Source organism: Heteronotia binoei, chromosome 13, assembly GCF_032191835.1.
Source record: "Heteronotia binoei isolate CCM8104 ecotype False Entrance Well chromosome 13, APGP_CSIRO_Hbin_v1, whole genome shotgun sequence".
Lineage (NCBI taxonomy): Eukaryota > Metazoa > Chordata > Lepidosauria > Squamata > Gekkonidae > Heteronotia > Heteronotia binoei.
This window is the reverse complement of record NC_083235.1, coordinates 25,463,977-25,491,605: the sequence shown is the minus strand read 5'-3', so window position 1 is coordinate 25,491,605 and position 27,629 is coordinate 25,463,977. Positions and strand designations below refer to the sequence as shown.

The 27,629-nt window shown below is 47.2% G+C and overlaps 1 protein-coding gene across 1 annotated transcript in view; it reads left to right on the top strand.

Moving 5' to 3' along the window:
• R3HDM2 (R3H domain containing 2) overlaps nt 1–27,629 on the top strand; it is a 125,673-nt gene that overhangs the window by 94,859 nt on the left and 3,185 nt on the right. The window contains 7 exon segments of the mRNA XM_060252268.1: nt 3,092–3,327; nt 4,626–4,780; nt 6,423–6,523; nt 16,850–17,019; nt 17,126–17,273; nt 18,529–18,629; nt 24,844–24,928. Coding sequence (XP_060108251.1) covers nt 3,092–3,327; nt 4,626–4,780; nt 6,423–6,523; nt 16,850–17,019; nt 17,126–17,273; nt 18,529–18,629; nt 24,844–24,928 — 996 coding nt within the window.

The window sequence follows — 27,629 nt, the reverse complement described above, 5'->3', positions numbered from 1 at the left end:
CTACCTGGAGCTTACTACATCCAAAAAGAAAGTTTTCTTTCAGAATAAATGGGACCAACTTTACCACTTGATAAAATCTAATGATAATAAGGCTTTCTGGAGAATCATTTCAGGTAATCCAAAAAACAATTCTGTTACTGACCCAAATATTTCTGAGCAAACATGGGTTGATTACTTCTCTAACATTTTTGCTGCTCCATGTGTATCCCCTCCTATCTTAGCAAACCCCTCAGTTACTGATATGCCGGTCTGGCCTCCAGTAACTCTAGAGGAAATCAGTGGGTTATTGAAGGATTTAAAAGCGGGTAAAGCACCTGGCCCTGATGGCCTTCCCGCTGAGGTATTCACAAAGTTTGCCGATTGGTGGCTCTTGCCCCTTGCAAAATTGTTCTCTTTTATCGATCTGCATGGCTCCATCCCTGACTCTTGGCTTGACTCTGTAATTATGCCAATATACAAAAAGGGGGGGTTGGAGTTACCAGAAAATTTCCGCCCCATTAGTTTATTATAGTGGTATTATCTATAGTGGTATGCAAAACATTTAGAACTCCGATTAACTGACTGGATGCGCCTAGGCAACATCATAGGTCCTGAACAGATTGGCTTCTCCAAAGGCAGGTCTGCTATGGATCACTGCTGCACTCTGGCCTTCCTTGCTGAAAAATGTATGCATACCGGGTCAAAAAAATTATACGCGGCCTTCATCGATTTGAAGGGTGCTTTTGACTCAATAGATAGAGCCCAACTATGGATCAAGCTAGGTTACCTCGGAATGGACCCTCGTCTGCTGTTTCTCTTGAGGAAACTTCATTCTAATACCTTTTGCCAAGTGAAATTTTCTTCTAGCGGTGACTTGACTAGTAAAATCCCAGTGTTAAAGAGGGTTAAACAAGGTTGTGTGCTGGCCCCGCATCTTTTAAATTTATTTTTAACTGACCTGGCACAATTTTTGAACCCTATTAACGGTCATCCGCCTAAACTTGCAGGCCGAGCGCTCCCCTTATTACTTTATGCTGATGACACTACCATCCTCTCTTGTACAAGAGTGGGCCTGCAAAGGTATTTGAATGCCTTTTATGATTACCGTAATTGTAATTCACTTTCTATCAATTATGCCAAATCTAAAGTAGTTGTCTTTTCAAATTGCTCGCGCCCACAGAGATGGTTTATTGGCAACTCAACAATTGAGCAAACAAAAAAATTTAAATACTTGGGATCACTTTTAATCACAAGTTAAGCTGGGTTTCACATCGTAACAACACCGTCAAGTTGGCTAAATGTTCAGCTGCTCAAATTAAACAGTTTTTCTTTGCAAGGGGCAACCAATTAGTTCCAGCAGCAATTAAAGTGTTTAAAGCCAAAACGCTTGCCCATATTCTCCATGGAATCCTTATATGGATCTCAGCTTTTACCAGGAAAGTGGAGGGCATTCAAGCCTCATTCTTTAGACAAATTCTTGGTTTGCCAAAATGTGTGGCCTACTTTGCTCTCTGCTCTGAAGTGGGTCAGTCTTTGGTGGAGACAAAAGCCTGAATTGCAGTGTTTAAATTCTGGCTCAAAATTCACTTTAGAACAGATCCTAACAGCCTTCTTGATTGTATGAAAAGAGACCCATATATTTCATCCTGGACTGCAGTGCTTCTGTCCAAACTCAATCAATTGGGGTTAGAGGTAGATGATTTTTCTACCTCTGATGAGTCATATATCTTCAGATGTATTAAATTGAGACTGTGGGAATCGGAGGAAACGAAATTACGGCCAACTGACCCTTATATTTGCTCTCCAGCTTCCTTAGGTCTCTATGCTTTCTGTGGCAAAATGCCCAATTATCTATCAGACCTATCCATTCCAAGTCATCGCAGGGCATTTATGTTGGCTAGACTAAATGCATTTCCCTCCAAAGTTTTACAAGGGAGATATCAGCGAGTCCCTTTAGCCGACAGACTTTGCTCCTGCGGAGCGAATACTCCTGACTCAATCCAGCATATATTGCTTGATTGTTCTTTTTATCACAACCTCCGTAAAGATTTATTTGGCAAGCATTTTCCCCAGATTTGTCTATTCTGCCACCCTGTTATTATTTATTGAGTGGGGGGTGGTTAGTGAGGCTGTGGCAAAATTTCTGGCTGACATCCTTAAATTTAATTCTGACCATGTTTGAATGCATCTGTAAGCTCGGTTTCATTTTGATTTTATCTCCAATGTTTAAATTTTTATATTCTCTGTATTTTTATTTGAATCTATTATGCCATTAAAGGTTTGGTATGGTATGGTACTACAGGCACCCATTTTGCCCCCATACTGTTCCTGGGGCGCAACCATTGGCCCAGAAGGGGGGGAGGTTGCAAAGATGGCTTCTGCAAGCATCACTCTGCTTGTGCCTAACATGGTCCATCCAGTGTCACGACATCAGGGCAGAAGGTCTGCTACAGTTGGCATAGTGGTTAAGTGCGTGGATGCTGATCTGGGAAAACTGGGTTTGAGTCCCCACCCCTCCACATGCAGCTGCTGGAGTGATCTTGGGCCAGTCACAGTTCTCTCAGAGCTGTTCTCTCAAGAGCAGTTCTCTCAGAGCTTTCTCAGCCCCTTCCTACCTCACAGGGTGTCTGTTGTGGGAAGAGGAAGGAAAAGGAGATTGTAAGCCACTCTGAAACTCTGAGTGAAGGGCAGGGCATAAATCCCATCTCTTCTTCTAAACGTACGACTGCTGGTTTGGGTGGTAGCTGTGCATTTTGTGTTATTAGTAATCCGGCTTCAGGATAGCTGAGCTTCGGTGCCTGCTTGGCTTTTATAAAACAAGAGCCAGTGTGGCGGAACGATCTTAGTGCCAAACTAGGATCTGGGAGACCCACATTCGAGTCCTGTCTCTAGCGTGGAAGCTCAATGGGTGACTATGAGCTAGTCAAGCAGGCTCAGTTGTTCCCCTATCACATGTCGATCCACTGCTCTGCACCAGCCTGCACAACAGAGGATCAGCACACGCACATCCGGTGCCTAGCATTTCAGGTGGGGAACTGGGCTGGCAAAGGGGACACTGACATTCTGGGGGCACCAAAGAGATGCTAACCGTTGACCTCTCATCACGATGCAGGTTTACAGCCAATCATGTCCAACCAGCAGCAGACCTACCAAGGCATGATAGGAGTGCAGCAACCCCAGGGCCAAAGTCTCCTCAGCAACCAGCGCGGCAACATGGGCGGCCAGATGCAAAGCATGATGGGCGTGCAGCCCTCTCAAAGCCAGGGCCTCCTCAACAACCAGCGAGGAAACATGGGCAGCCAGATGCAAGGCTTGATGGTCCAGTACACTCCGCTGCCTTCGTATCAAGTGAGTCAGCAACACGAGTAAGAAGAGGGGCAAAAAGGGTGCAGACACAGAAACAGCAGATCTTCTTCGTGGTCTCTGTGCATCACACTTGTGGGATACTGCGCCTGCGCCGGTCCCCGATCGGTATCTGTAAGAAAGCCCGGGAATTTTCCGCGGTCGGCGCCACTGGGCATGCGCAGGCGTCCCATTGCGCACGCCCAACGGCGCCACCGCGGCAATCCCGCCAGTTCCTTTCTGAAAACAGCAGTTTTGCTGTCCTGTGGCCCTCGAAAATCCAGGAACGAGCCTCACACGTACTCAGATGTTCAGGTCCCTTTGGGAAACCTTCAGGGGCCTCTTAGTTTTGACCACAGTGCTTCCCACTGGAGAGCCAGTTTGCTGTAGTGGTTAAGTGTGCGGACTCTTATCTGGGAGAACCGGGTTTGATTCCCCACTCCTCCACTTGTAGCTGCTGGAATGGCCTTGGGTCAGCCATAGCTTTCACGGGAGTTGTCCTTAAAAGGGCAGCTGCTGTGAGAGCCCTCTCCAGCCCCACCCACCTCACAGGGTGTCTGTTGTGGGGGAGGAAGGTAAAGGAGATTGTGAGCCGCTCTGAGACTCTTCAGAGTGGAGGACGGGATATAAATCCAATATCTTCATCTTCACGTCCATAGTTGCAGGAAGGCATTCTATGGATGACACAGAGCAAAAACAAATTCTGAGATAACAACAGCAGCCCTCTGCCATGTTCCCTTGCTCTCCTCCTTTGCAACGTGTAGCAAAACCCTGATAGCATTCATCACTGTGCATTTTTAAACCCTAAAATAATGGAAGTGTGAAAGCTGTGGATAACCAACCTGGCTGTGATATTGAAAGTAAACTGTGGCAAACTGGCTGGATAGTTTCAGCTCCCTCAACTGAATTTACAAAGAATTGGTTGATGTAAATGGGCCTGGTTTCCTCCCCTCCCTCTTCAATAACCACCATTAGTACCCGCATGCTAGGTGCTGTATGGAGCAGAGAAATGTAAGAGGTCCAGCCCAGAGAGACCTCCTCATTGTTTGCCCATGAGAGTCCATATGTGTCCGTAGAACAACAGAAGATTTCCTATCAAATTGAGGATTTCTTTCCCCAACAGCAAAGGCTAGACTGTTTGCTTGGAGCTGAAATAATTGTTTTTTGCGAAAGGCTGAACACAAAGGTGGGTTGTGCAATCAAAATCACAGACAATGGAGTGACCCTCCAGTCTCACTGTCTATACATTTTAGCCTCTTTCCCTCTCGTGATAGATTCATTACCTGGTTGTTCTTTTTGAGCAGGTCCCCGTGGCTAATGAGTCTCAGGGCGTGGTCCAGCAGCCCTTTCAGCAGCCCGTGCTGGTACCAGCCAACCAGTCTGTTCAAGGAGGACTGCAAGCTGGAGGGATGCCTGTCTATTACAGTGTTATCCCACCCGCCCAGCAGAATGGCACCAGGTAAGGCAGGATCCCAGGTCCTGCTCCTTGTCTCTTTTTAGAATCACGTCCTCTTTGACGGGCGACCACCACAAGCAGGGCCTCTTCATCTGCAACAGTCTCCTTTCAGAACTGAACTGCAATATTCCTTTCCCCGGAACCTTGTAGAAACCAAGTTAAAACCTGTTTTATGCTGTCAAGGAATGGAGTTGCAAGTAGTCCCTTTTCAGCTTCCCAACAGTCCCAAGTCTCAGCAGTGCTGCCCTTTCCCTCACTCCTGTGGGGTGTACCAAAGCCACACTGGTAATAACCTCCACCACCACCAGGAAATCAGAGAATACTTTTGCAGTGTCTAGCTATCATTTGTAAGGGATGGCAAACTTACCATTTCTCACTACAAGCTTCTCTCCATCACTACGCTTGGAGACTGAACAGGTGTGGTGCTTTCACAGTGATCAGACTTTAAGCATTCAAAATATAAACAAAAATATTTTTTAAAATGGGGGGAGGGATTAAAATCCCCCCAAAAATAGAAACAGTGCCTGTACCTTTAAGAAATGGATGTCCTAAAGAGATCTCAGTAGCCATTGAGGGGATCACTAGGCAATGACTATAGTATTCCCCAGCATTCCAAGCCTTGGTTTCTGGCAGTAAAAGATAAGCAGGAGGGGACTGGGCCCTTTCCAGGGCCGTTTTGGCCTCCCAGTTCACCCCTGCTCCTCTTCTTCCTGTTTGGAGGAGGGCTAAAGGGGGCCGGAACCAGAAGCAACCACCAGGCAACTTAATTACCATGCAGTTTGTGCACCTCATCCAGGTGCAGCAGTGGCTGCCATTGCAGCATTCGCCTGGGTTCAGCAGCAGCCTCTGCGCTGGTGCGACTTAGCTGGCCCCAGCAGTTGCCACTATACAACTTACACAGGTGACTTGCTACCACATGTCTTTTGCAACTTGGCCAAACTTTTCCCAGGGAGAGGCTGCCGGAAGGAGGGAATGCTCAGAGCCAGTGTGCCAATAGATTGTATGTCGGACTTGTATCCCTGCTCTGCCATGGAAGCTTGCAGGGTGATCTTAGGCCAGTCCTTTTCTCTCTCAGCCTGATCTACCTAAGAGGGTTGTTGTGAGGATAAAACAGAGGAGAGGAGAATGCTATAAACTGTAAACGAAGTAAACAAGCAATAAATAAAGCTGAAGACTGGAGAGATGGTGGCATCAGGTAAACAAAAGGTTGGTTGGTAAGTGGAAAGGAAGCAGAGGAAAGGGTTGCCAGGATGAGAGAAAGAGAAAATAGAATGTGGAAAGGGATACAGGAGAAAATCAAGTAACCCCCCCTCCCCCCGGTTCTTGTGTGATTTGCAGACCACCCTACAAAAATTGACTTGCACAACCTGCTAGGTGGGGGGACAAGAATTTCTTTGTGTCTCAGGGAGAGGAACGCGTCGTGTCCCTGCCATCTGCAGCAGTGAATAAGCATGCCCTTAATTGAAAGATGATCAAAGTCGGAATCTCAGTAATTAGCATTAAACAGATGAATGGTGCTGGAAATTATCCAGTGCAAGTGGGCTCCGGAGTGTTTGCCTCTTGGATGTGGGAGGGGGGAGCACAGCTGTGGCCTCCTCCATGCGGTTTCTGCCGCCTCACCCGAACGTCCTTCTTTCCACTGCAGCCCCTCGGTTAGTTTCCTGCAGGCTCCTGGGACAGAGCAGTACCAGATGCCCCAGTCTCCTTCGCCCTGCAGCCCACCACAGATGCAGCAGCAGTATTCAGGTAAGGCAGGTTCCCTTAACTACCTGGGATCAGTAAGGTTGGCAGGATATGATTGTCTGTACTTTCTCACATGTGGACGCCTGCAGCCTTTTGGACAGGGGTGGCGGGGTAAGGCTCATGACTGGGGAGAGGGGTGAGACCCTGAAGTGCCACACCATAGCTACAGGTCTGCCTGTAGGCAGAACTGGAACCAGGATGCTTTTTCTTCACCCCTTTTCGGCTGCCAAAGCTGGCTCATATCACAGCTGGATTTTAATGGACCATTCCCCACTGCTGCCCCGCACGTAGTGCAATATTGTCTAGCCATCATATGTCACAGTACTCCTTGCAAATTCATGTGTGCATACAAAATATCTCTGAGCTTTGCTCCTTGTACTGTGTTTAAATCACCATATGAAATAACGGTTGCTGCTTTGCACCTGGCAGTCCAAGGGATAGGGAGATATTTATGGGCAGAGGGGGTGCTTGCTTCGGGCACCTACGAAGGGTGGGGGGGCGCCAGATTGGGTATGGAGTCCATTGTATTCTGTGGGACCACAAGATAGAATGGCCCAAAAGGGGGCATCATTTTTTAATTTTGCCTCCCCCTCAAAAAACATGTAGATCCGGTCCTGACTGTAAGCTCAAGGAGGATTGGCTACACCAGGGGTGTGTGGCCTAATATGCAAAGGAGTTCCTGCTACAATAAAAGCCCTGGTAGACAGTACTGACCTTGATGGACTGATGGTCTGATTCAGAATAAGGCAGCTTCAGATGTTTATGACACTTAGAACAGCAACCTGATTTTTTGACAGTCAGTTTGATTGTATTCCTAATCATGCACTACACTGCGACTGGCTTTTCACACATGCGCATTCTCACACAACCTGAAATAGTTCTACTATATCCCCTCCCCTCCCCCTCCCCCTGGTCCTTGAAATATTAGCTCTCTGCTGAACAGGCAGTTACTTAAACACACAATTAAATCACTCATTAAAATTGCTCATGAATCATACAAATCGGTCATCAGTGAATGCTGCGTTTCAATAAAACCCAACCCTGCAGTGCTCAACTACAGTCTTTAGTGGAGCTAATGGTCGCCGATCAGTTCGAATCAGCAGCATCTTTGTGTGTGCACAGCTTGAGGGAAATGCCATGAGAACTGGTTTGATATGTCCAAAAAATAACCACTGTGTTCTGAAGATGCTTAGAATCTAATATATTAATCAATGCATGAAGTGCTCCAAATGCAAGGAAGGTATGCGTGTGCAACATTTGACATAGTAGCAACAGCTCAAACACACAGAGACACTTCCAATATAGGAAACAAAGCCAGAGACAGCAAGTCCCAGCAAATCACTGTGCAGTAATTGTGTGGTGGAGGGTCTGTTCCAATAAGGCAAGGCTGTGGATCCAACGCAGCTTCCAGAATTCCCCCGAGTTTCAGGATCAAAATCCTTTTTCAGGAATTAAATTCTGTGGGATCAAAAGGGAACAAATCACATTGGCCAAAAATGTTGACCTCTTGCTAACACGGTGGCACTGAATCACACACACAGAAACATCACCGTTGCAGAAATAATGATTCATTCATCGAGGTCTTGTGATCACAATTCAAACTGGCAAAGCTTTCAGCATTTCATTTTTTGGACATATATTCTGTTTTCCTGCTGTTTTGCAAAACCTAATGAAAACTAGTTTGCCTGCTCGCCATGAACCAAACAGACCAAGTGATTGGCTCATACCCAATCGCACCCTTTGCATATGGTAAGTCTGACTCTGGAATGTGTTCATGGCATAATTCACAGCATCCCTAAATACGATGGCCAATTCTTGATCTTTCTTTGACTTAGCCTTGTGATAGGCGTTAAGCACAAAGCAACGTTTGCCCGCCTTTTCTTTCTCATTGAAAAGTGTATACGCATGTGCACACATTCTCTGGCTATACAGATATTTGCATCAGAAGGCACTGTCACAGAAATTGCAAACACGTAAGCTGCTGGCTCAGATCCTATTCAGATATTCGCTGCCTTCCGGAGGGACATTAGAGTTGTTGCCTTTTTGTCTCACCAATACATCTTCCCTTGGGAATAGTAACATCTAACAAAATACTATAATCCCACTATCCCAGGCAAGCGCTCTCAAGTGTTAAAGTGGGCTGCAAAGGCAGAGCTTTTCTGGCCCACGAATGAGTGTGTTGCTGTACAATCTGTTGTGTAGCCAGGTGAAATGGTGTCACTGGTCTGCATATGGAATTCTGATGTTCAAGATCCTGCTTAGCTTTAAAGTTCCATGCACGGACCAAGTCACTGCCTATCTGTTTAAAAAGGTAAAAACATAAAGGTAGTCCCCTGTGCAAGCACCAGTCTTTTCCAACTCTGGAGTGACATTGCATCACAACATTTTCATGACAGACTTTTTATGGGGTGGTTTCCCATTGCCTTCCCCAGTCATAGAATCATAGAATTGGAAGGGACGTCCAGGGTCATCTAGTCCAACCCAACCCAGTTCCTGCACAATGCAGGAAACTCACAAATACCTCCCCCTAAATTCGCAGGATCCTCATTGCTGTCAGATGGCCATCTAGCCTCCAAGGAAGAAGAGCCCACCACTTCCTGAGGAAGCCTGTTCCACTGAGGAACTGCTCCAGCGGTCAGGAAATTCTTCCTAATGTTGAGCTGGAAACTCTTGATTTAATTTCAACCCATTGGTTCTGGTCCTGCCTTCTGGGGCCACAGAAAACAATTCCATACCATCATCTATATGACAGCCCTTCAAGTACTTGAAGATGGTGATCATATCACCTCTCAGCCACCTCCTCTCATCTACACTTTTCCCCCAGCAAGCTGGATAATCATTTTACCAACTTCGGAAGGATGGAAGGCTGAGTCAACCTTGAGCCGGCTACCTGAACCCAGCTTCTATCGGGATTGAACTCAGTTTATGAGCAGAGAGCTCAGACTGCAGTACTGCAGCTTTACCACTCTGTGCCACGGGCCTCTCTGTTTAGCCTTCCTCAAAACAAATGAAGCTCACGTTCACCATCTTGTACTGAAGGATGTTCACAGAATTCTCTACCATTGAACTCCGCTACTAGACTTGATTTGTCTGCTTATCAGCATGACACAATGAAACAAGGCTTACTCAGCTTATTTACATATGACTCAATGCTGTGCCAGAGCCTACGGAAATCTGTACACTCCATAGCTGGAGGAATGATGGTTGGATTCATCCAGCATTTTGTGAGCTCACAAACAAGCCACCCCCCGCCCCCAACAACCTTGGGAAGTTGTGTGCTACTGCAGTGTTAATTCAGCCAAAAACATATGAAGTGTCACATCAGATAAGACAACTAAATGCATATTCATATATTTGTTCAAATATTTCTTGCGAAGCAGTCGCAGTGGGGGGAAGGATTTCTGGGGAGAGAAATAGAAGGGCAAGAAACAAACTCCTTTGTTCACATCAATGATAATATAACAGCACAGGGCATTTGTATATCCTTATTTGCGGTCTGCTGTGAGCTTGTCTGAATAGGTGGGGAAGAGAGCTAAATAGATCTCAAGCTTAGTTTCTCTGATCAACGTGACAAAAAGACGGTTCAGGCTGCCTTAGCATTTTGGCTTACAGTCTCCTATATCTTCTCCCCCAACAACAGACACTCTGTGGGGTGAGTGGGGCTGAGAGGGCTCTCACAACAGCTGCCCTTTTCAAGGACAACTCCTGCGAGAGCTATGGCTGACCCAAGGCCATTCCAGCAGCTGCAAGTGGAGGAGTGGGGAATCTATCCCAGTTCTCCCAGTTAAGAGTCCACGCACTTAACCACTACACCAAAGTGGAGAGGAAAGAATAAAGCTAGACCGACTCAACAGAGTGGTGAGACTCTGTGGGAAAAAAAATGGGACTGTCTTGTTAGCCTCACATACCTACTCTTATTGAACTAGTTAGGAGAAGCCAGCAAGTCACAAGCGGCTGTTTGAGCTGCATATAGAAACTGAGCTGGAAAAGAAACATCCAGGGAGTTTATATTCCCTTAGCAGCAGCCTGTGTCACCGTATGGAAAAGCCTCTCTCGCCTCAAGATAGAATTGAAAGGCAAGACACGCTCTAGCGTGATGATCCCTGCCCATGTCTTGCCTGGTCTCGGTTGACCTATTCAAACAAACGTCTTGGTATCTCTATAAAATGCAAATGGCAGGCTTGTGCAGCCTTGCTGTGCCTGGGGGCTGTGCAGGAAAGAGCACCACGGTTTGTAGTCATTCAACCTCTCCTCCAGTTTTGGTTTTGGGTATTTGGAACTGGATTACTCTGCTCCACTGCTAGAATTTTAAAGGAAACTATGTATTTTAAAGGATGTGCATTAAGTACCTTCTTCTCCCGCACAGCCCTGACACAAACTGAACCAGCACGAGCCTGCAGTTTGCATTTCATAGACGGAGTTGCATGGTCCTTGTGTTATCTGTCGGAGCCCCCGGCTAAGACCATTGTTCGCTTCCTCCTTTGGGTTTCCTAGTAGTCAGGGCTGCTTTTGAACACGTGCAGGCCAGAGTCGACTTTTTATCGTAACAGGTTGATCAAAACTTTGCAACCTGAATCTGTGGCACCACCTCCTGGCCATACTGGCATCCTACATGAGGCTTTCGAGTCCCCTCCCAGACTTCATGGCAAAACTTTACAAAAAGCCACGATGTGCCAGTTTGAGTCACAGCACTGGGATAGAATTTTTGTTGGGATTGAATTTTATGTCTCGCAATCTCAAGGAAACATAAAAGCAAGGAAGCACCTCTTGCAAGACTTCCCCCTCCCCAGGCTTGCAGGAGTAGACCGCAGGATAGTTCTGTCGGCTATAAAGCTGTTGTGGTGATGTGCAGAATGTCGGTGAATGTGGGCAGAGGTGGTTTTCCTCTGGATATGAGCCAGTAACCACTGTTCTCTTTTTCTCTATGATATTTTCTCTTGAAGACAAGGATCACAGCTATGCCAGAGCTTGCATGTAGCCAGTTATTTTTTTTGGGGGGGGGGGGAGAGTGGATCTGGTAATCATATGTTGAAAGTGAAAGGCATGACCTTCCTGCTGAGATCGCCCCTGGGTGCTTAAGAACAGAAGAGGAGCCCTGCTGGATCAGACAGACCAGTGGTCCATCTAATCCAGTATCTGTCTCACCCAGTGGCCAACTAGATCCTCTGGGGGGGCCAACAGGAGGGCATAAAAGCCAAAGCCTTCATAAGAATATAAGAGCCTTGCTGGAACAGACCAGTGGTTCATATAGTCCAGCATCCTGTCTCACATAGAGGCCAACAAGTTCCTCTGGCGAGCCAACAAGAGGGAAGGGGTGGCCACATAGAACGAACACCAGATGTTTGAGAGCCATGCAAGACATGGGCATCAGATGTTTGAGAGCCACAAGGAAGGGAGGGAAGGAGGCAAATAGATGGGGAAGGGAGGGAGAGGTGGAAAGAAAGCAACTTTAACTTTAGATGCATTCTCCAAGCTGCCAGCTGGCTTGGCTTGGAGAAGGGGATTAAAAAGACAAATGTCTTCTCCAAACTGGCCAACAGGGCAGTGGGGGCTTTGAGAGCCACACAATATGTGTGAAAGAGCCACATGTGGCTCCCAAGCCAGTTTGGCCACCCCTGGCATAGAGGCTGAGGCTTTCCCCTGATGTTGTCTCCTGGCTGTGGGATCCAGAGGATTAGTGCCTCTGAATGTGAAGGTTCCCTTCAGTCACCGTGGCTAGTAGCCATTGATAAAACTTATCCTCCATTAATCTATCTATTCATGGAAAATAAGCTGTTTATTCCCGTGGCCAAAAGTACATCCTCCGGCAGGGAATTCCACATTTTAATCAGTCTCTGTGTAAGGAAGTAGTTCCAGCTTACCAGTCAAGGGCAGGTCCAGGCCCACCACACTGACCCAGCTCTGGCAACAGATAGGCAGTGTAGTCTGTCCAAGAATACAAAGTCCAAAATACTGTCCAAGGTGGAACTGAAAGTTCCCATTCACAAGCAGGCAGTACAGTCAAGGAAGAATCAAAGAAGCAGAATCCCAGGCCTGATCAAAGGTCAGGCAACAGGTCCTCCAATTCAGGGCCATCCAGAGTAACCGATTGGCCATCATGTGGGACAAGATGCTGGACTAGAAGAAGAAGATCAAAGGTCAGGCAACAGGTCCTTCAATTCAGGGCCATCCAGAGTAACCGATTGGCCATCATGTGGGACAAGATGCTGGACTAGAAGAAGAAGACCGTAGATTTATACCCCTCCCTTCTCTCTGAATCAGAGTCTCAGAGCGGCTTACAATCTCCTTTATCTTCTTCCTGCAAAATGGACACCCTGTGAGGTAGGTGGGGCTGCGAGAGCTCTCACAGAAACTGTTCATTCAAAGACAAGTCTGCAAGGGCTATGGCTGACCCAAGGCCGTTCCAGCAGCTGCAAGTGGAGGAGTGGGGAATCAAACCCAGTTCTTCCAGATAACAGTCCACACACATACCCACTACATCAAACTGGACCATTGGTCTGATCCAGCAGGGCTGCTCTTATGACCAGGTGAAAGGTGATGTGAGAGCCTGACATGCCAGAGAGGTGCTGGCACTTTGAGTAGGCAATAGTGACCTTGATGTGGACCAAGGGTCTGATTCAGTTTAAGGTAGCTTTATGAGTTCAAGGCCGGGGAAGAAAAGCTTCTAGACTTCCTGAGAACACACTTTGAAAAACACTGTTGCAGAGAGATGAAAACAGAATTAAACTTCTGGTCTCAGAAGTCTCCGCGTAGCACCTTTTCTGTTACGATAGCTCGGGCGGTGCATTGCAACAGTAAGATGTGTTTGCGGTGCTCAGGGTGATAAACGGCACCAGACCTGGTAAGTAGAAAAAGCCCCATAAACTTATCTTTTGAATGAACAAGGGCCGTTTCATTAACAGCGACCCTTTCCAAGTTTGCGCTCTAGCACCAGAGCTCTTTGCCTGTGGCCCGCCGCACTTATGAATAAATTAGTTCCTTAATAGTTTATGCCTGAAGGCCATAACAATAAAGTCAAAATATTGGCAGGAAGAAGCAAGTGAAAACAAGCACATCAAAAGCCATTTTCGAGGACTATAAAAATCATCTGTCTTGGCATTTCTACCATTTTATGGTCCCTCTATTTAACGGCGGGGCTTTGTCCCAGCACAGAGGAGGGCGTGGCTTGTCATTTATCCTCAGCATTGTTATCACCATGAAGCAGCGGCCCTTTGGCTGTTAAATGGGCTCCATCTGGCTTTGTCTCTGTAGCTTTGCTCTACATCTCTCCCTCACTCCCTTCCCCCGCCGTGCTATTTGATAGTTCAAGCATATTTCACTCAGTAAGGAAGTTTCTAGGCAGCACAACATTTCCCCTCTTCCCAAAGGCAAGAGTTTAGAGCAGGAGTGGCCAAACTGCAGCTCAGGAGCCACATGTGGCTCTTTCACACATATTGTGTGGCTCTTGAAGGCCCCACTGCCCCGTTGGCTGGCTTGGAGAAGGCATTTCTCTCTTTAAATCACTTCTCCAAGTCAAGCCAGCCAGCAGCTTGGAGAATGCATTTAAAGTTAAAGTTGCTTTCTTTTCATCTCCCCTTTCCTCTCCCGTCTATTTTCCTTCCTTCCTTCCTTCCTTCCTTCCTTCCTTCCTTCCTTCCTTCCTTCCTTCCTTCCTTCCTTCCTTCCTTCCTTCCTTCCTTCCTTCCTTCCTTCCTTCCTTCCTCTTCCTTCCTTCCTTCCTTCCTCCCAGCTCTCAAACATCTGACATTTATTCTATGTGACTCTCACATTAAACAAATTTAGCCACCCCTGGAGTGGTTTTGGTTCCCTAGTCTCTGGACAAGCAGCCTGCACAGATAAATATGTGTGTGCAGATGGAGAAGAATGAATGGTAATGCCAGGATACCTATCTGCCTGCAATAACAAACCTTCTATGTATGTTTGCACCTGACGTGGAGTTGGAAGCAGCCTGAGGTCATTCTTTAGCCCTCCCTGCCCCCCTCAAAAGGCCCGGGACGCAGCCTCTGCAGTTGGTTTACCATCAATCCGGCAAATGGCTTTGAAAGCGTTTAGGGTCAGCTGACCCTTGTTCACTGCTGCTGTGTGCAAAGTGTCGGGATGGGTGTAAGGATGGAAAAGTTGGGCCACTTCTCAAGCCCATAGAGTTGTGATCTGTGCATGGTACGAGTCCACTTACATCGAGGAACCTAATACAGAGACAGATGTCTTACCTGTTTATAACACATAGCAATTCAAATGGATAAATATACTAGGCTCAGCTCAGATGCCTCCTCAGGAAAGAACCAAATATGTGTGGTTTGGGTCAAAGTTGTGTGCACTTTCTCAGCTTTAAATCCCAGCAAGAAAAAAACAAACAGGAGAGAGAGACTCATAGAATCATAGATGAGCACGAACTAAAATAATTAATTCACCTCTCTGTCCAGAGCCGTCCCCTTCACTGGCCCTCCTCTCTTTGTCAGAATCCAGCACGGTCCAGCTCCTTGCCCTTTCACAATCAGAGCTCTCCACAGCCCCTCCTTGACCCCTGGCTGTCACTTCTACTCCTCCCATTCCACCGCTCTCACCTGCCTGATGGACTTGTTGCCTCAAATTGTTCTACCTGGTCGTCTTTGCTTAACCTAAGAATCATATGAGGCTGCATCTCTCTCTGGTTTTCTCCCCCCCCCCCTTTTCAAAACACATCTTCCCCCACCCCAAAATGAAGCTTTTGGAATAGCTCAATGGGAGAGCACATGCTTGGCCTGCAGGAAAGCTTCAGGCTGCAGCTCCAGCCCCTCCAGGTTAAAAAACAAATGTTCAGGTAGTGAGGCTGGAAAAGCTGTAGAAGCCTTTCTGTGCTGGAACTTCTGGGCAAGACACGGCCGGACTGTATCAGTTGTCCAACAGCTTTGTCTCTGCTTAATCTCCGACCTTCCCAGCTGAAAGGAATACTTGTGGCTGCACTTGTTCCCATTCATCCTCGTGTGGCTTTTGCCTTTCCCGTACTTCGTAGAATCTACAGGCCATCTAGTCCAACCCCCTGCTCAATGCAGGATCAAGCTAGAGCATCCATGATAAGCGTCTGGCCAGCCGCTGCTTAAAGGTGATATTGATGATATTGGATTTATATCCTGCCCTCCACTCCGAATCTCAGAGTCTCAGAGCGGCTCACAATCTCCTTTACCTTCCTCCCCCACAACAGACACCCTGTGAGATGGGTGCGGCTGAGAGGACTTTCACAGCAGCAGCCCTTTCAAGGACAACTCCTGCGAGAGTTATGGCTGATCCAAGGCCATTCCAGCTGCTGCAAGTGGAAGAGTGGGGAATCAAACCCGGTTCTCCCAGATAAGAGTCCGCACACTTAATCTCTGCACCAAAGACTGCCAGTGAGGGGGAGCTCCTCTCCTCCCTAGGTAACCAATTCCACTGTTGAACAACTTTTTAACAGTTTTTCCTAATATCCAGCCGGTACTGCCTCCCCCCGGCCCGCCCAATTTAAACCTAATTATTGCAAGTCCTCTCCTCTGCTGCTCCCTGCCCTCCTCTAAGTGACAGCCCTTCAGATACTTAAAGAGAGCAATCATGTCCCCCCTCAACCTCCTCTTTTCCAGACTGAACATTCCCAAGTCCCCTCAGCCTTTCCTCCTAGGGCTTGGTCTCCAGGCCTCTGATCATCTTCATCACTCTCCTGTGCACCCGCTCCATTCTGTCCACATCTTTTTTGAAGCGAGGCATCCAGAACTGCACACAGTACACCATGTGCAGTGTACAGCGGGACTATGACATCTTGCAATTTGGATGTTATGTCTCTGTTGATACACCCCAAGATTGCATCAGCCTTTTTTTTTTGTCACTGCATCACACTGGCTGTTCATATTTAACTTACGGTCCACCCAAACCCCAAAATTGTTCATACACACACTCCCCCATTCAGTATGAATGCTCCTCATTTTTTGTTACCTAGATGTTGAACTCTGCATTTTATCCTTGTTATATTGCATCCTTCTCTCTGCTGGCTCTTGCCCTTGTTCTTCCCCTCCTTTTTTGCTTCTTTCCCTGTCACCACTTAGATTGTAAACTCCTTCAGGCAGGACCTGTTTCTTTGGGCTCACCAAGCTCTGTTTGCATTATGAACATGGATGTTTATGCCAATGAAGGCTAACCTGAACTTGACTTGACTTGAGCATGGATGGCACTGTATCAAGAGTAGTAATCAAGGACTCACTCACATAGCTTCAGTTGTGAGCTCCTAAAGCTAGGCCGAGGAAGAGGTAACCGATTTGAGGTTTCACATGTGATTTGAGGTTTTACATCTGCATACACTGATTCCCTTCCTGGTTTCTTCTCTAGGGGTGCCTCCAACGGGGCCCGGTGTTGTGGTGATGCAGCTCAACGTACCCAACGGCCCCCAGCCCCCTCAGAACCCTTCCATGGTGCAATGGAACCATTGCAAGTACTACAGTTTGGACCAGCGAGGGCAGAAGCCTGGCGACATCTACAACCCGGACACCAGCGCTCAGGTAGAAAGAGGGCAGGAGAGCTCCCCAGAGAGGGCTCCCCAGATTTGGTTCGTTCTGCCTGTTATCCCAGCCAGTAACCTCTTCCTTCATTCCTTCCTTCCCCCAGGCTAGTAGCACACAGCTGAACAGCCCCATCACCTCCCCCACACAGTCCCCAACTCCGTCGCCTGTCACCAGCCTCAACAGTGTCTGCACGGGTCTCAGTCCTCTCCCAGTGCTCACGCAGTTTCCACGGCCCGTGGGCCCGGCGCAAGGTAATGCGGGGGGAGGATTCTGGTGATGCTTGTCATAGTGCAGGAGCTTAAGAAATGTCTTTTGTTACGTTGTCGGGAGCAGGGCTTTTTATGCAGGAAAAAGCCCAGCAGGAACTCATTTGCATATTAGGCCACACCCCCTGACACCAAGCCAGCTGGAACTGTGTTCCTGTGTGTTCCTGCTCAAAAAAAAGCCCTGGTTGGGAGAATAGTTATTTTAACATGACCCCATAAGGTGTAAAAGCCTTTGTTTTAGCTTTAGTTTTCACTGGCGTTGTTGATTGCTGCCTGCGGTGGTTACGGCCTGGTCTGGGCCCAGTTTTCGTGTAGTGGTTATTGCGCAGACTCTCATCTGATAGAACTGGGTTTGATTCCCTACTCCTCCACTTGCAGCTGCTGGAATAGCCTTGGGTTAGCCATAGCTCTCCTAGGCATTGTCATTGAAAGGGCAGCTGCTGTGAGAGCCTTCTCAGCCCCACCCACCTCACAGGGTGTCTTTTGTGGGGGAAGGAGATAAAGGAGATTGTGAGCCGCTCTGAGACTCTGATCCAGAGAGAAGGGCGGGGTATAAATCTGCAGTCTTCTCTTCTTCTAATAAAGTTCTGTTCAGCTTTGGCACCAGCTGCTGTGGAGTTATTACAGATTTGTTATAACAGAGCTTGAGTGCTCTTGCACAAGCGTGTGGGCTCCAAGGCTGGTGTCCTTCAAAGCGGTCCCCAAAGGAAACTTCTTACTTAATATCACCATGGCTTTCAAAGTGCATTATGGGTAGCTGCATCTTTTCTGTTTCTGCCAACATCCCCTGCTGAGTGTGATCTCCATTCTGGCTGTTTAAGGAGCAGTTGTTCTCCATTACTAAAGGGCACGCTGCAAAATAATGTATACTCCTTTCTTGACCTCTGGAGGCTTGAACCAAGAGCTGCTCTTTGAATTAAGACAGTCCCACATTGCATGTTTGCCTTGAGAAAATGCGTTGTTCCTCTGGAGCCGAGCCAGGAGCATCAGTAGCTTACAGCTTCTGAGAATTATTTTTGCCCTACCATTAAACTAGTAGGGATCCAGCCCCTTTATTTAAATCATTGTGAGGGTGGGGGGGAGGAATAAACCCTGGGAAAGCCAGTTTCTCACTAACAAAGGAAGGGAAGTGTTAGTGAAGATGCTTCCTCTTCCCCTATGTGATCCTGTCCCAACAAGGCACAATTGTGGGGTACCCCTGACCTCTTCACTTCCTTCCTGTGGTTCTCTTTCTCTCCAGGTGATGGGCGCTATTCTTTGCTGGGTCAGCCTCTGCAGTACAATCTCTCCATCTGCCCCCCACCTCTGCTGCACAACCAGTCTAGCTATACGGCACACCAGGTGAGAGTAGGCATGGCGGGGGCACGTTAATAGTGGGGTTCAAGCATTCAAAAAGCCAGGTTAGGCCAGCAAGAGCAGGACAAAGTTTCAGAGTTCTTTTGTTGCAATGGGATACGGTCATACCTAACACTGTGGCTGTGGCCCTGGAAACACACTCTTGAGTAAAATAGTTTTACAAGAGGGATTGATAATCTGGTTCCAGTGGTTCCAGTGGGGATGTGTTCATGGTAGGGGCATTCGGCATAAACCGGGCCTGAAAAATGCTTTACTGGTATTTTTTTTTTAAGTTTATTTAAGCCAAATGCAGATAATCTGATCCACTAGTGGCATACCTGAGCCCAAGTAAAAGCCGAATCTTTTTTCTTTTGTCTTTTATTTGAAGATAGTCAGCTATACCAAAGATCAGCTGGGGTGGTGGGCTCTGAGCCACCTTGGCTGGGGCAGGCTGCTATTGCAGCTTGGTTTAAACCAAGCTGCAAGAGGAGCCAGCCCTACAGCTGAGACAGTGCAGAGCTCTTAGCTTTTGCAAAAGGAGCCAGCCCAGGATCAGCCAGGGCAGTGGGAGCTGAGAGCTTCCCCACTGCATGTAGATCCTGGAGGCAACTTCCCCTGCAAAGCAGTTTAAACTGTGCCACAGGAGAAGCCCGCCCAGGTGGGTCTGCATGCAGCAGGGAGAGAGAGGCATCCCCACCGCACACAGATCCTAGGGCCAGTTTCTAAGCTGCAAGAGAAGCCAAGCCAGCCCCAGGGTCAGTCTGTTTTTTTTAAAAAAACAAGTATTTTTCTTTCTTTGGACACCCCCCCCCCCCCCAAAACAACAACAACAACAACAAAACACTGGGATTTCCAAAAAATCCTAGATTCAAATACCATGTGGAAGGGCTTCTAGCCCCACTGGTGGACCTCCTGATGGCCCTTGGGTTTTTTGGCTGCTGTGTGACAGTGTTGAACTGGATGGGTCATTGGCCTTATCCAACATGGCTTCTCTTACGTTCTTATCTTGGTATTGGGATTTGGGAGTTTTCAGAAATACTGATTTTTTTCTGGGTCCAGTAGACCTGAACCAAAATATGCCCCCCCCCTTTTTTGCACACTTCTAATTCACGGTTATCATCACATGAGGTGGCAACTGGAGGAGAGGGGAACCACCAGCCAACAGGCTCCCATTCCACTGCATCCAAGAAAGCTGCCCCTGAGAGAGCTGTTGCCATTTCCTCAGGCAGTCCCACAGCACCCACAGTTACTCAGCCAGGCTGGTGTCTGACAGACCTCTGAAGTTGTTTGAAGCTGGTTGTCCTGCCCACAGCAGTGCTGCGTCACTTTTGGCCTGACCATATGTGATTCTGACTCTGTTGGCTGTGCCGTGCTCAGTCTCCCTCCCCCACAATTTTTTTTTTTAAAATTACACCCAGTGCCATAATAAAGTTATAACATTACAGCTTTATAAGGAGGTATTAGTGTGCCTGCTTTCAAAGCCTTTCCAGAGTATATCTATCTCTCACTGTCTCTCACTCACATTCTGATATCTGTGGTGCTCCCATGGCAACCATTTTCACCAGCTGGGTGTTCTCAGAATTCCAAAGGTGACCACAGGCTCTGCAAGGTTCTGTATAACCCTCCCCTTCCTTCCCAATTTTAAAAGCCTGCGGGATGGTACCACCTCCTTCCCACTTTCAGATTGAGGATGGACTAACTGGCTCCCTTCCCTTCTGAGAATTCTCCTTAGCTCTGCTTCTTGCGAAACATTTGGGGAGTTTGTGAGGCACAGTGGGCTGAGAATCAAAAGGGCCAAGCTGAATCTCATGAACTTCCCGAGGTAGCCTTTGGCTCCTCTTTCTGTATGGGGTTAACAAGAAAGGCAAGTCTTAAAAATTTAAGAACGGTTGATAGACCTGGTGGGTTTGAGAGCATCCCAGTGCTAGGAGGCAACTTCTGGGGAAGGCCTTGACCTTTGTGCTATGTTGTTGGACCTCCAGAGGAACTAGTCGCCCACGGTGTGGGATTGGGATGCTGGATTAGATGGACCACTGGTCTGATCTGGCTGGGCTCTTCTTACGTTCTTCTTAGAGAAGTATCCCACATCACGAAAGTCTTTCAGTAAGCAAGACTGGATGTACAGGCCTTTGAACCCTCACACGAAGTAGTGAGCAAATAGGGGCCCGGGACCCTAACCACTAGAAATGTATTGCTTACTGAAACACTGAATAGGCTATAATTGTTTATTCACATCCAGTTTCCACATTGTTTACATACGTGTGTGCACGTGCATACACACACACACATGCTAGGATCCAAGTTAACATGTTCCACAGAAGCAAGATCTTTGGCCTTTAATAAAACAGTTTTTTTCCCCAACCCCTCTCTGAGCAACCCAAAATGCCCCTGAAATCCTATTCCTCACCTCCAGGAGCAGGATGGGAATGGGTCATTGGGGGCTGCTGTGGGGGTGGGGGGGAGAGGTGAGAAAATCAGAGTATGCAAGCTGAAGAGTTTTGTCTCACTGCTGCAGCATTATTTGAACTGTTTTTCACCCTTTGAACCTAGTAGATAAGAGAGCCAGTTTGGTGTAGTGGTTAAGTGTGCGGACTCTTATCTGAGAGAACCGGGTTTGATTCCCCACTCCTCCACTTGCACCTGCTAGCATGGCCTTGGGTCAGCCATAGCTCTTGTAGGAGTTGTCCTTGAAAGGGCAGCTGCTGTGAGAGCCCTCTCAGCCGCACCCACCTCATAGGGTGTCTATTGTGGGGGAAGAAGATATAGGAGATTGTAAGCTGCTCTGAGTCTCTGATTTAGTGAGACGGAGGGGGAATAAATCTGCAGTCTTCTTCTTTTTCTAACTGGTTACGGATCCTAAATTAAAAGCTTCTTTTGAGCAAGGCTCCAGTTAGTCATCATCAGACAAGCCTTTATTGGCATGTGCAGACATATACAATAGAAGGTCGGCCAAATTATAAATTAGGAGAGTACAGAGTCCACTGAGTCCTGTTAGTCCAAACCAAAGTCCCAAAACTAAATCCAAGAACTGCTTTCATCCAAAATATCACAAACCAACAGATAAGTTTCTTAGTCAGGCTGGATGTTAAAAAAGGAAAAGGGTTTGGAGCAAAAAGATATTACAGGCCATGATCTTCAGGCCTTTCGCCTGCATTCTCTGCAGAACGTGATGCAGACTTCTTAAGGTTTAAAGGTAGCGTTTGGTGTAGTTGGTTGCACCTTAGCGTTCTACAGAGCAGGAAGGAAATGGCAGCCTGCATTTTTCCTGGGATCCCAAATCAGGAACTCTGGTCATATAATAAAACTAGCTTGTGAATGAGTGACCTCCACCACTGTAAATCTGGCAGTGGCTGCTTTCTTGGCAAGCTTGGCTTTCGGTCCCATTTCCCCTCTTAGGCAATGTCCCACTGCGGGTCTCCTTTTCCTGACACTTGTGGAAGAATGGGGGTTTCTCTGCTGCCCGAGATTCCTTGAGGTTTGCATCTCACCCCCCCTCCCCATTTGCTGCATGCGTGAGGTGAGGATAGGCTTGCAGTGGAGGGTTTCAGTAACTCTGACTTAAGGGAATTCTGCAGACACTCACATCTGCCTGCTTCTCCAGGCAGTGGGTAGATAGAGGGGCAAAAGTCCCAGCTAAATCCCCTATTTGCTGTAAACATTTTTAATCTAAGAGGGGATATAACATTCACATCAAATACAAACAACATATAAGATGGGTAGCTGTGTCAGTCTGTCTGTAGCAGTAGAAAAGAACAAGAGCTCAGTAGCACCTTAAAGATTAATAAGATTTGTGTTAGGCTGTGAGCTCTTGTGAATCACTGCTCATTTCTTCAGGTACAGCTAAAATGTGAGTTCACCTGCCCTATGTATTGGAAAGTGGAAGGATTTCAGATTCCAAATGACATTAGCAGGCGAATGACAATAGCAGGCATGGACCCAGCAACAGGGAAAGAAAGACGGGGACAAAAACTTAACCCCCCCCAAAAAAAAATTATAGGCCCAAAGATAGCCTCAGTAAGACTTACAAATTGTACAGTATGCACAATTAGGACCTTATGCAACACTAAAACACATGCATTTTGGCCTAGTAGCCTACTTCAGTTGTCAAGCGTAAATGTTGCACATAGGATCAATTATTGCAATGCTAATATTAACCAATGTAGGACCAAGTGAAAATTATGCTTAAAAAGAAGGCAAAAAAATCGTATACAATATCTAATAGTGCAATTATGAACATGGGAATGTGTTAAGAATTGTATAATATTGAATTACTTATGATAAATATCAGTGACTCAAGGCAAAGGAGGCAGTATATAGGCCTCGTGTGGCATTGCCTTGTGTCCAAATCTGGTACATACAACCAAAATGATATTTCAATTGTGCACCTGAAAAATATTGAATAACCTACTAGCCAATTTTTGTAATGATGAACATTTTAAAAATCCCAGGAGCTAAATTATCAAAATACAAGTGTAATAGTTAACCCTCCTATTTTGGTCCTATTCAATTCCAAAAGCAAATATGGAGCCAACATAACAAATAGTGTGTAGCGCATGGGTGGCCAGACTTGCTTAACATAAGAGCCACATAGAATAAATGTCATGTTTAAGAGCAACAAGACATGAACAAATATGATACAATTGTTGTTATTAAAACTCTTAATACTTTCTTTGCATAGATACATAAAATACATATGTATGCACTTTACAACATGACCATGCTAAAGAGGAGACTTTTTAAAAAACAAAAGCTGGGAATAACAGTCCCCATAAGACCAGCATAGGTAAAGGTTAGGGAATTATTTCTTTTGCACCAGTGAGAGAAAGAAACACATGTTGTGTACCATATAAATCACTGACCATCATTTGCATCATTATGCATCTCTCTTTGCCTTGGCACCAAGGTTAGTAAACTCAGCTCCTAGAAGAGCTATGAAGCTAAGAGGGACCATGCACCACCCTCTTTAATGTTGTCCCTCCTTCCAGTGGCTCCCTCAGCTCTTGCACTATTTCCCCACTCTAGATATCTGGGCAATCTCTGCAGTAAAAGAGCTTGCAAGCCTGCCTATTTCCTCCTCCTTCCCCGCTTCACACATGGCGGAAACAATCCACCTACCTGTGGGTCAGCACTCAAAGGCTGACTGAGGTTCCAATACTTACTTGAGAGTAAGCCTGCATTAAGTTCCTCCTTGACCTCTGGGAGCTGCACAACATGTGTGAAAGTGCTGCATGTGACTCCCCAGCTGCAGTTTGGCAACCCTTGTAGTGTGAAGTAACACATGTCCTATCTCTTATATATCAGGCTGTAAGATGATGTAATCAGGATGGATGATGTAATCATAGTTGGGGGGAAAAACCCTGTCTTGTCAGTGTACCATTCCACAGTTGCAGGAGAGATTATGCAATCATAGTGGAGATAAAAAAGAAAAGAGAAGGCGGGACACAGACATTGTGTACAAAAATGTATAAAAATCCTCACTCCCTTCTCTTTATCTAGCAATCCTCACTGCTCATTTCCTGAAGAGATGAATCCCTCTCCCAATCCGGACTTTCATATCCCTCCCAATCTCACTCTCCTCTGTCTATTTTCAAGTTAATCTTTCCCCCACCCTCTTCTTTTCAAGGTTTCAGCTAAGCTCCCCACTGTGAGCAGGCCAGCTGTATTTCTTCTTTGTTGAAAACAGACACCTCCCCCCCACCCCACACATACACATATCCAGTATCGTAGCATTGCATCTTCCTCTAGGAAAAGCAAAATATCTTAATGATGCATTTGGGCTTGGGATCCTCCTCTTGTGCAAGCCCAACTGCATTGCAGTGCAAAGGGCAAGGAGTAGGGGGAAGCTGGCATTTGCCTTTCCGGCTCCCTCTGGATCATTCATTTCAAGGGCTTGGCACTGACTCTTGACTAGAAGAAAGGGGGAGGCAGTAGCCAAAGCCCCCTGCCAACGTGCAGAGATCCAGCTGTCATCCGTGTTGTCATCAGATTGACAGCCAAGTCAGCCTCTTCTCATGCCCAGACTCAAACATTACCCAAGAACCTCTTCCCTAGCGCCATTTTGTATTGTGTTTTAATTGGTGTTTGCTGTGGGTCTTAATTGCTGCTGTCTGTTTTAGAAGCCTGTTGGGTTTTTTTTTTTTTGAGGGGGGGGCAGGTTAGAAAAGCAGTCTACAAATAATATTGTTGTAGATGACCTTTTTTTTTTTCTCCCCTGGTGCAGGGACAAACAGGGATGAAACACGGCAATCGAGGCAAGAAGCAGGCTCTCAAGTCGGCATCCACAGACCTCGGAACAAGTGATGCAGGCAAGTGATGCCTGCACAGCGGCCCCTGGCGGCTGCAGCTGTTCTAGATCGGTCCTGTGTCGCTGCAAACAGTGCAGATCCTAAATCATGGAGGGTAGGATTTGGGGCACAGCAGATTGCATTCAGCATCCCAAATACTGTCAGGATTCCCTGTGCAGATGGTATGGCATGCCGCACCCATGTGCCCCTTCCACATGGAGTAACGAAACTGGAAGACCAAAGCATTTTTCATTTACTCCTGGAGTGAGATCTGCTGATAGTTGGGCTGTGGCTCATAGGAAGAGCTTCTGCTTTTTCATGCAGATATCAACATAAGAAAAGTCATGTTGGATCAGGCCAATGGCCCATTCAGTCCAATGCTGTATGTCACACAGTGACCAAAAACCAGGTGCCATTATAAAGTTCACCAGCAGGGGCAGAACTCCAGAAACCTTCCCACTGTTACCTCCCCATCCCCAAGCACCAAGAATATGGAGCATCCCAGTCCCAGACAGAGTGTTCCATCTACACTTTGTGGCCCAGAGCCATTCACAGACCTCTGCTTTTATGCAATCTCCTATTGAAGCTGTCTTGCTTGTAGCTGCCACCACTTCCTGCAGCAGTGAATTCCACATGTTAGTTACTCTTTGGGTGAATAAGTATTTCCTTTTATCTGTTCTAAACCTACTGCCCATCAATTTCACCTCACGAGCAGCTGGTTGGGAAAAGTACCAACATCTGCCAGGTACATGATCATGTCAGTCGCTCCAGCTGCAGCTTGTGCCTTGGCCAGGAAGTATTGCTGTTACAGGCCTTCTCCAGAGCCTGCTCCAAGAAGCTCATTCAAACCCCCCTTAACTAAGCTTCTCAGGTCTCCTGCACTGGCAGAAGACCTGCTCCTGCCAGCCCTTCATGACACTGCTTGGGTGGGCAGCAGGGGGGGAATGTGGGGGCCCTTAGTGTTGTCCTGACACCATTGTGTCACTTCTGGTGCAACCCGGAAATGACATCATCACAGCAGGTAGTGCTGGAGCGTTCACCCCAGTGTTGCCAGCGAGGCCCCTTCCCTTCCAATGTGATTTTCCTGCTGGTTTCCAGCCTCAGTCTGGCAACCCTAATCTTGATACTTGATTAGAACAGCCACAGAACTAGGGAACCTGCCTGGTCTTTGATCTCTGTCAAGTACACTCTGACCACAAAGGATAGTTGTTTTCTCCTTGGCTGCCAGTGTCCCTAAAGGGACCAGAACCCAGGCAACCAGAGCCATGACAAGATAACACCATTGGGCATGAAGATTGTGAACAAAGCCTGTCATGGTTTCCAACACAGCCATTCTTACCTGAGTGGGTTGGCCCACAAGGGTAAATCAGATTTATCACCTTCAAAATGTGAGATTACAGGATTCTGATCTCTTTCCCTGCTTCCATCGCTATTTAACCTCGACTTAGAATCCATAGAGTGCTAGCAAGGAGCATTTATATTAGCTTAGAATGGGGGAGGAGCACTGGTGGTTAGAACTAATCATTTCCTCCAAAGAAATCTCTTCTTACTAGTGCCCTATTGTGTGGTCATGTAGCTCAGACACCCCCCCCCCCCTGCGGCTAGGGCTGCCAGCTCCAGTTTAAGAAATATCTGGAGATTTTGGGGTAGAGCCTGAGGAAGGCAAGGTTTGGGGAAGGGAGGGACTTCAATTTGGTATAATGCCATAGAGTCCACCTTCCAGAGTGGCCATTTTCTCCAGGTGAACTGATCTCTGATTGACTGGAGATCAGTTGTAATCCCAGGAGATCTCCTGTTACCACCTGGAGATGGGAGATCCTACCAGTGGCCCAGTTTCCTTCATCCGCTTCTCACTGTCCACGTAGCTACCTGTGCATGTCTGTGCTCACTGCCTCCCATGGAGCATTTATGAGGTCTAGCCCACGAAAACGCAAAGCATCTTGTGCGTTCTTAGGAAAGTGACAGGCATGCATGACTTCCTAGCAATGGCCGACCTACAAAATAATTACAACAAAGATTAGGGGTCTGCCTCCCCCTCTTCCTCCCAGTTATGTGCAGATGGCCAACAGTCAGTGCTGAGTTGTGCCGGTCAGCCTCTCGATGTTGTTAGCTAACATCAGCCAAGCTGAAGGTTGTTAATTAGATTTAGGCAGGGCAAGACAAGTCGGCAAGGGAAACTCGGCTTGCCCGCAAACAGAGAGCACACACACTCTGTCCCGGTAAACAAACTCCACGATGGTGTCCTGCTGCTGTTTCTTTATGATCACTAAAGGATGAAATCTCCGCAGGCTCTCCCCTTCCCTCCCAATGGAAAATAGCCTGGGTTGGGTCTGCTATATTTGTTACGTGCCTGTTTAATATTAGCAAAGCATCCCGCCTGCCAGGACCCAGGCATTGCTGCTAAGTGGAAACTAGAACTGCTGCACGACTCCTTACTTGGGTCGCAGGCTCAGGGCTGCTGCCAAGACACACGCCTCCTCAGCCCAGGCGCTCAGCTCTCCCGGCTTAAGAACCAGCAGAAAGGACTGGCAGCAAACACAGAACTGGAGGGCAAAAATTCTTTTCCACTTACAGCAATGTTTCCGAGCCTGGGGCCTCAGGGGGAGGGGGCGGGGCAGCGAAAATGTTTTGCCTGCATGATCAGGAAATCAGTCTGTCACAGTTGAGGGCTCTTTGACTTTCGTTTGTAGCTCCACTGAGTTTTGATGACAAGGACAAATTG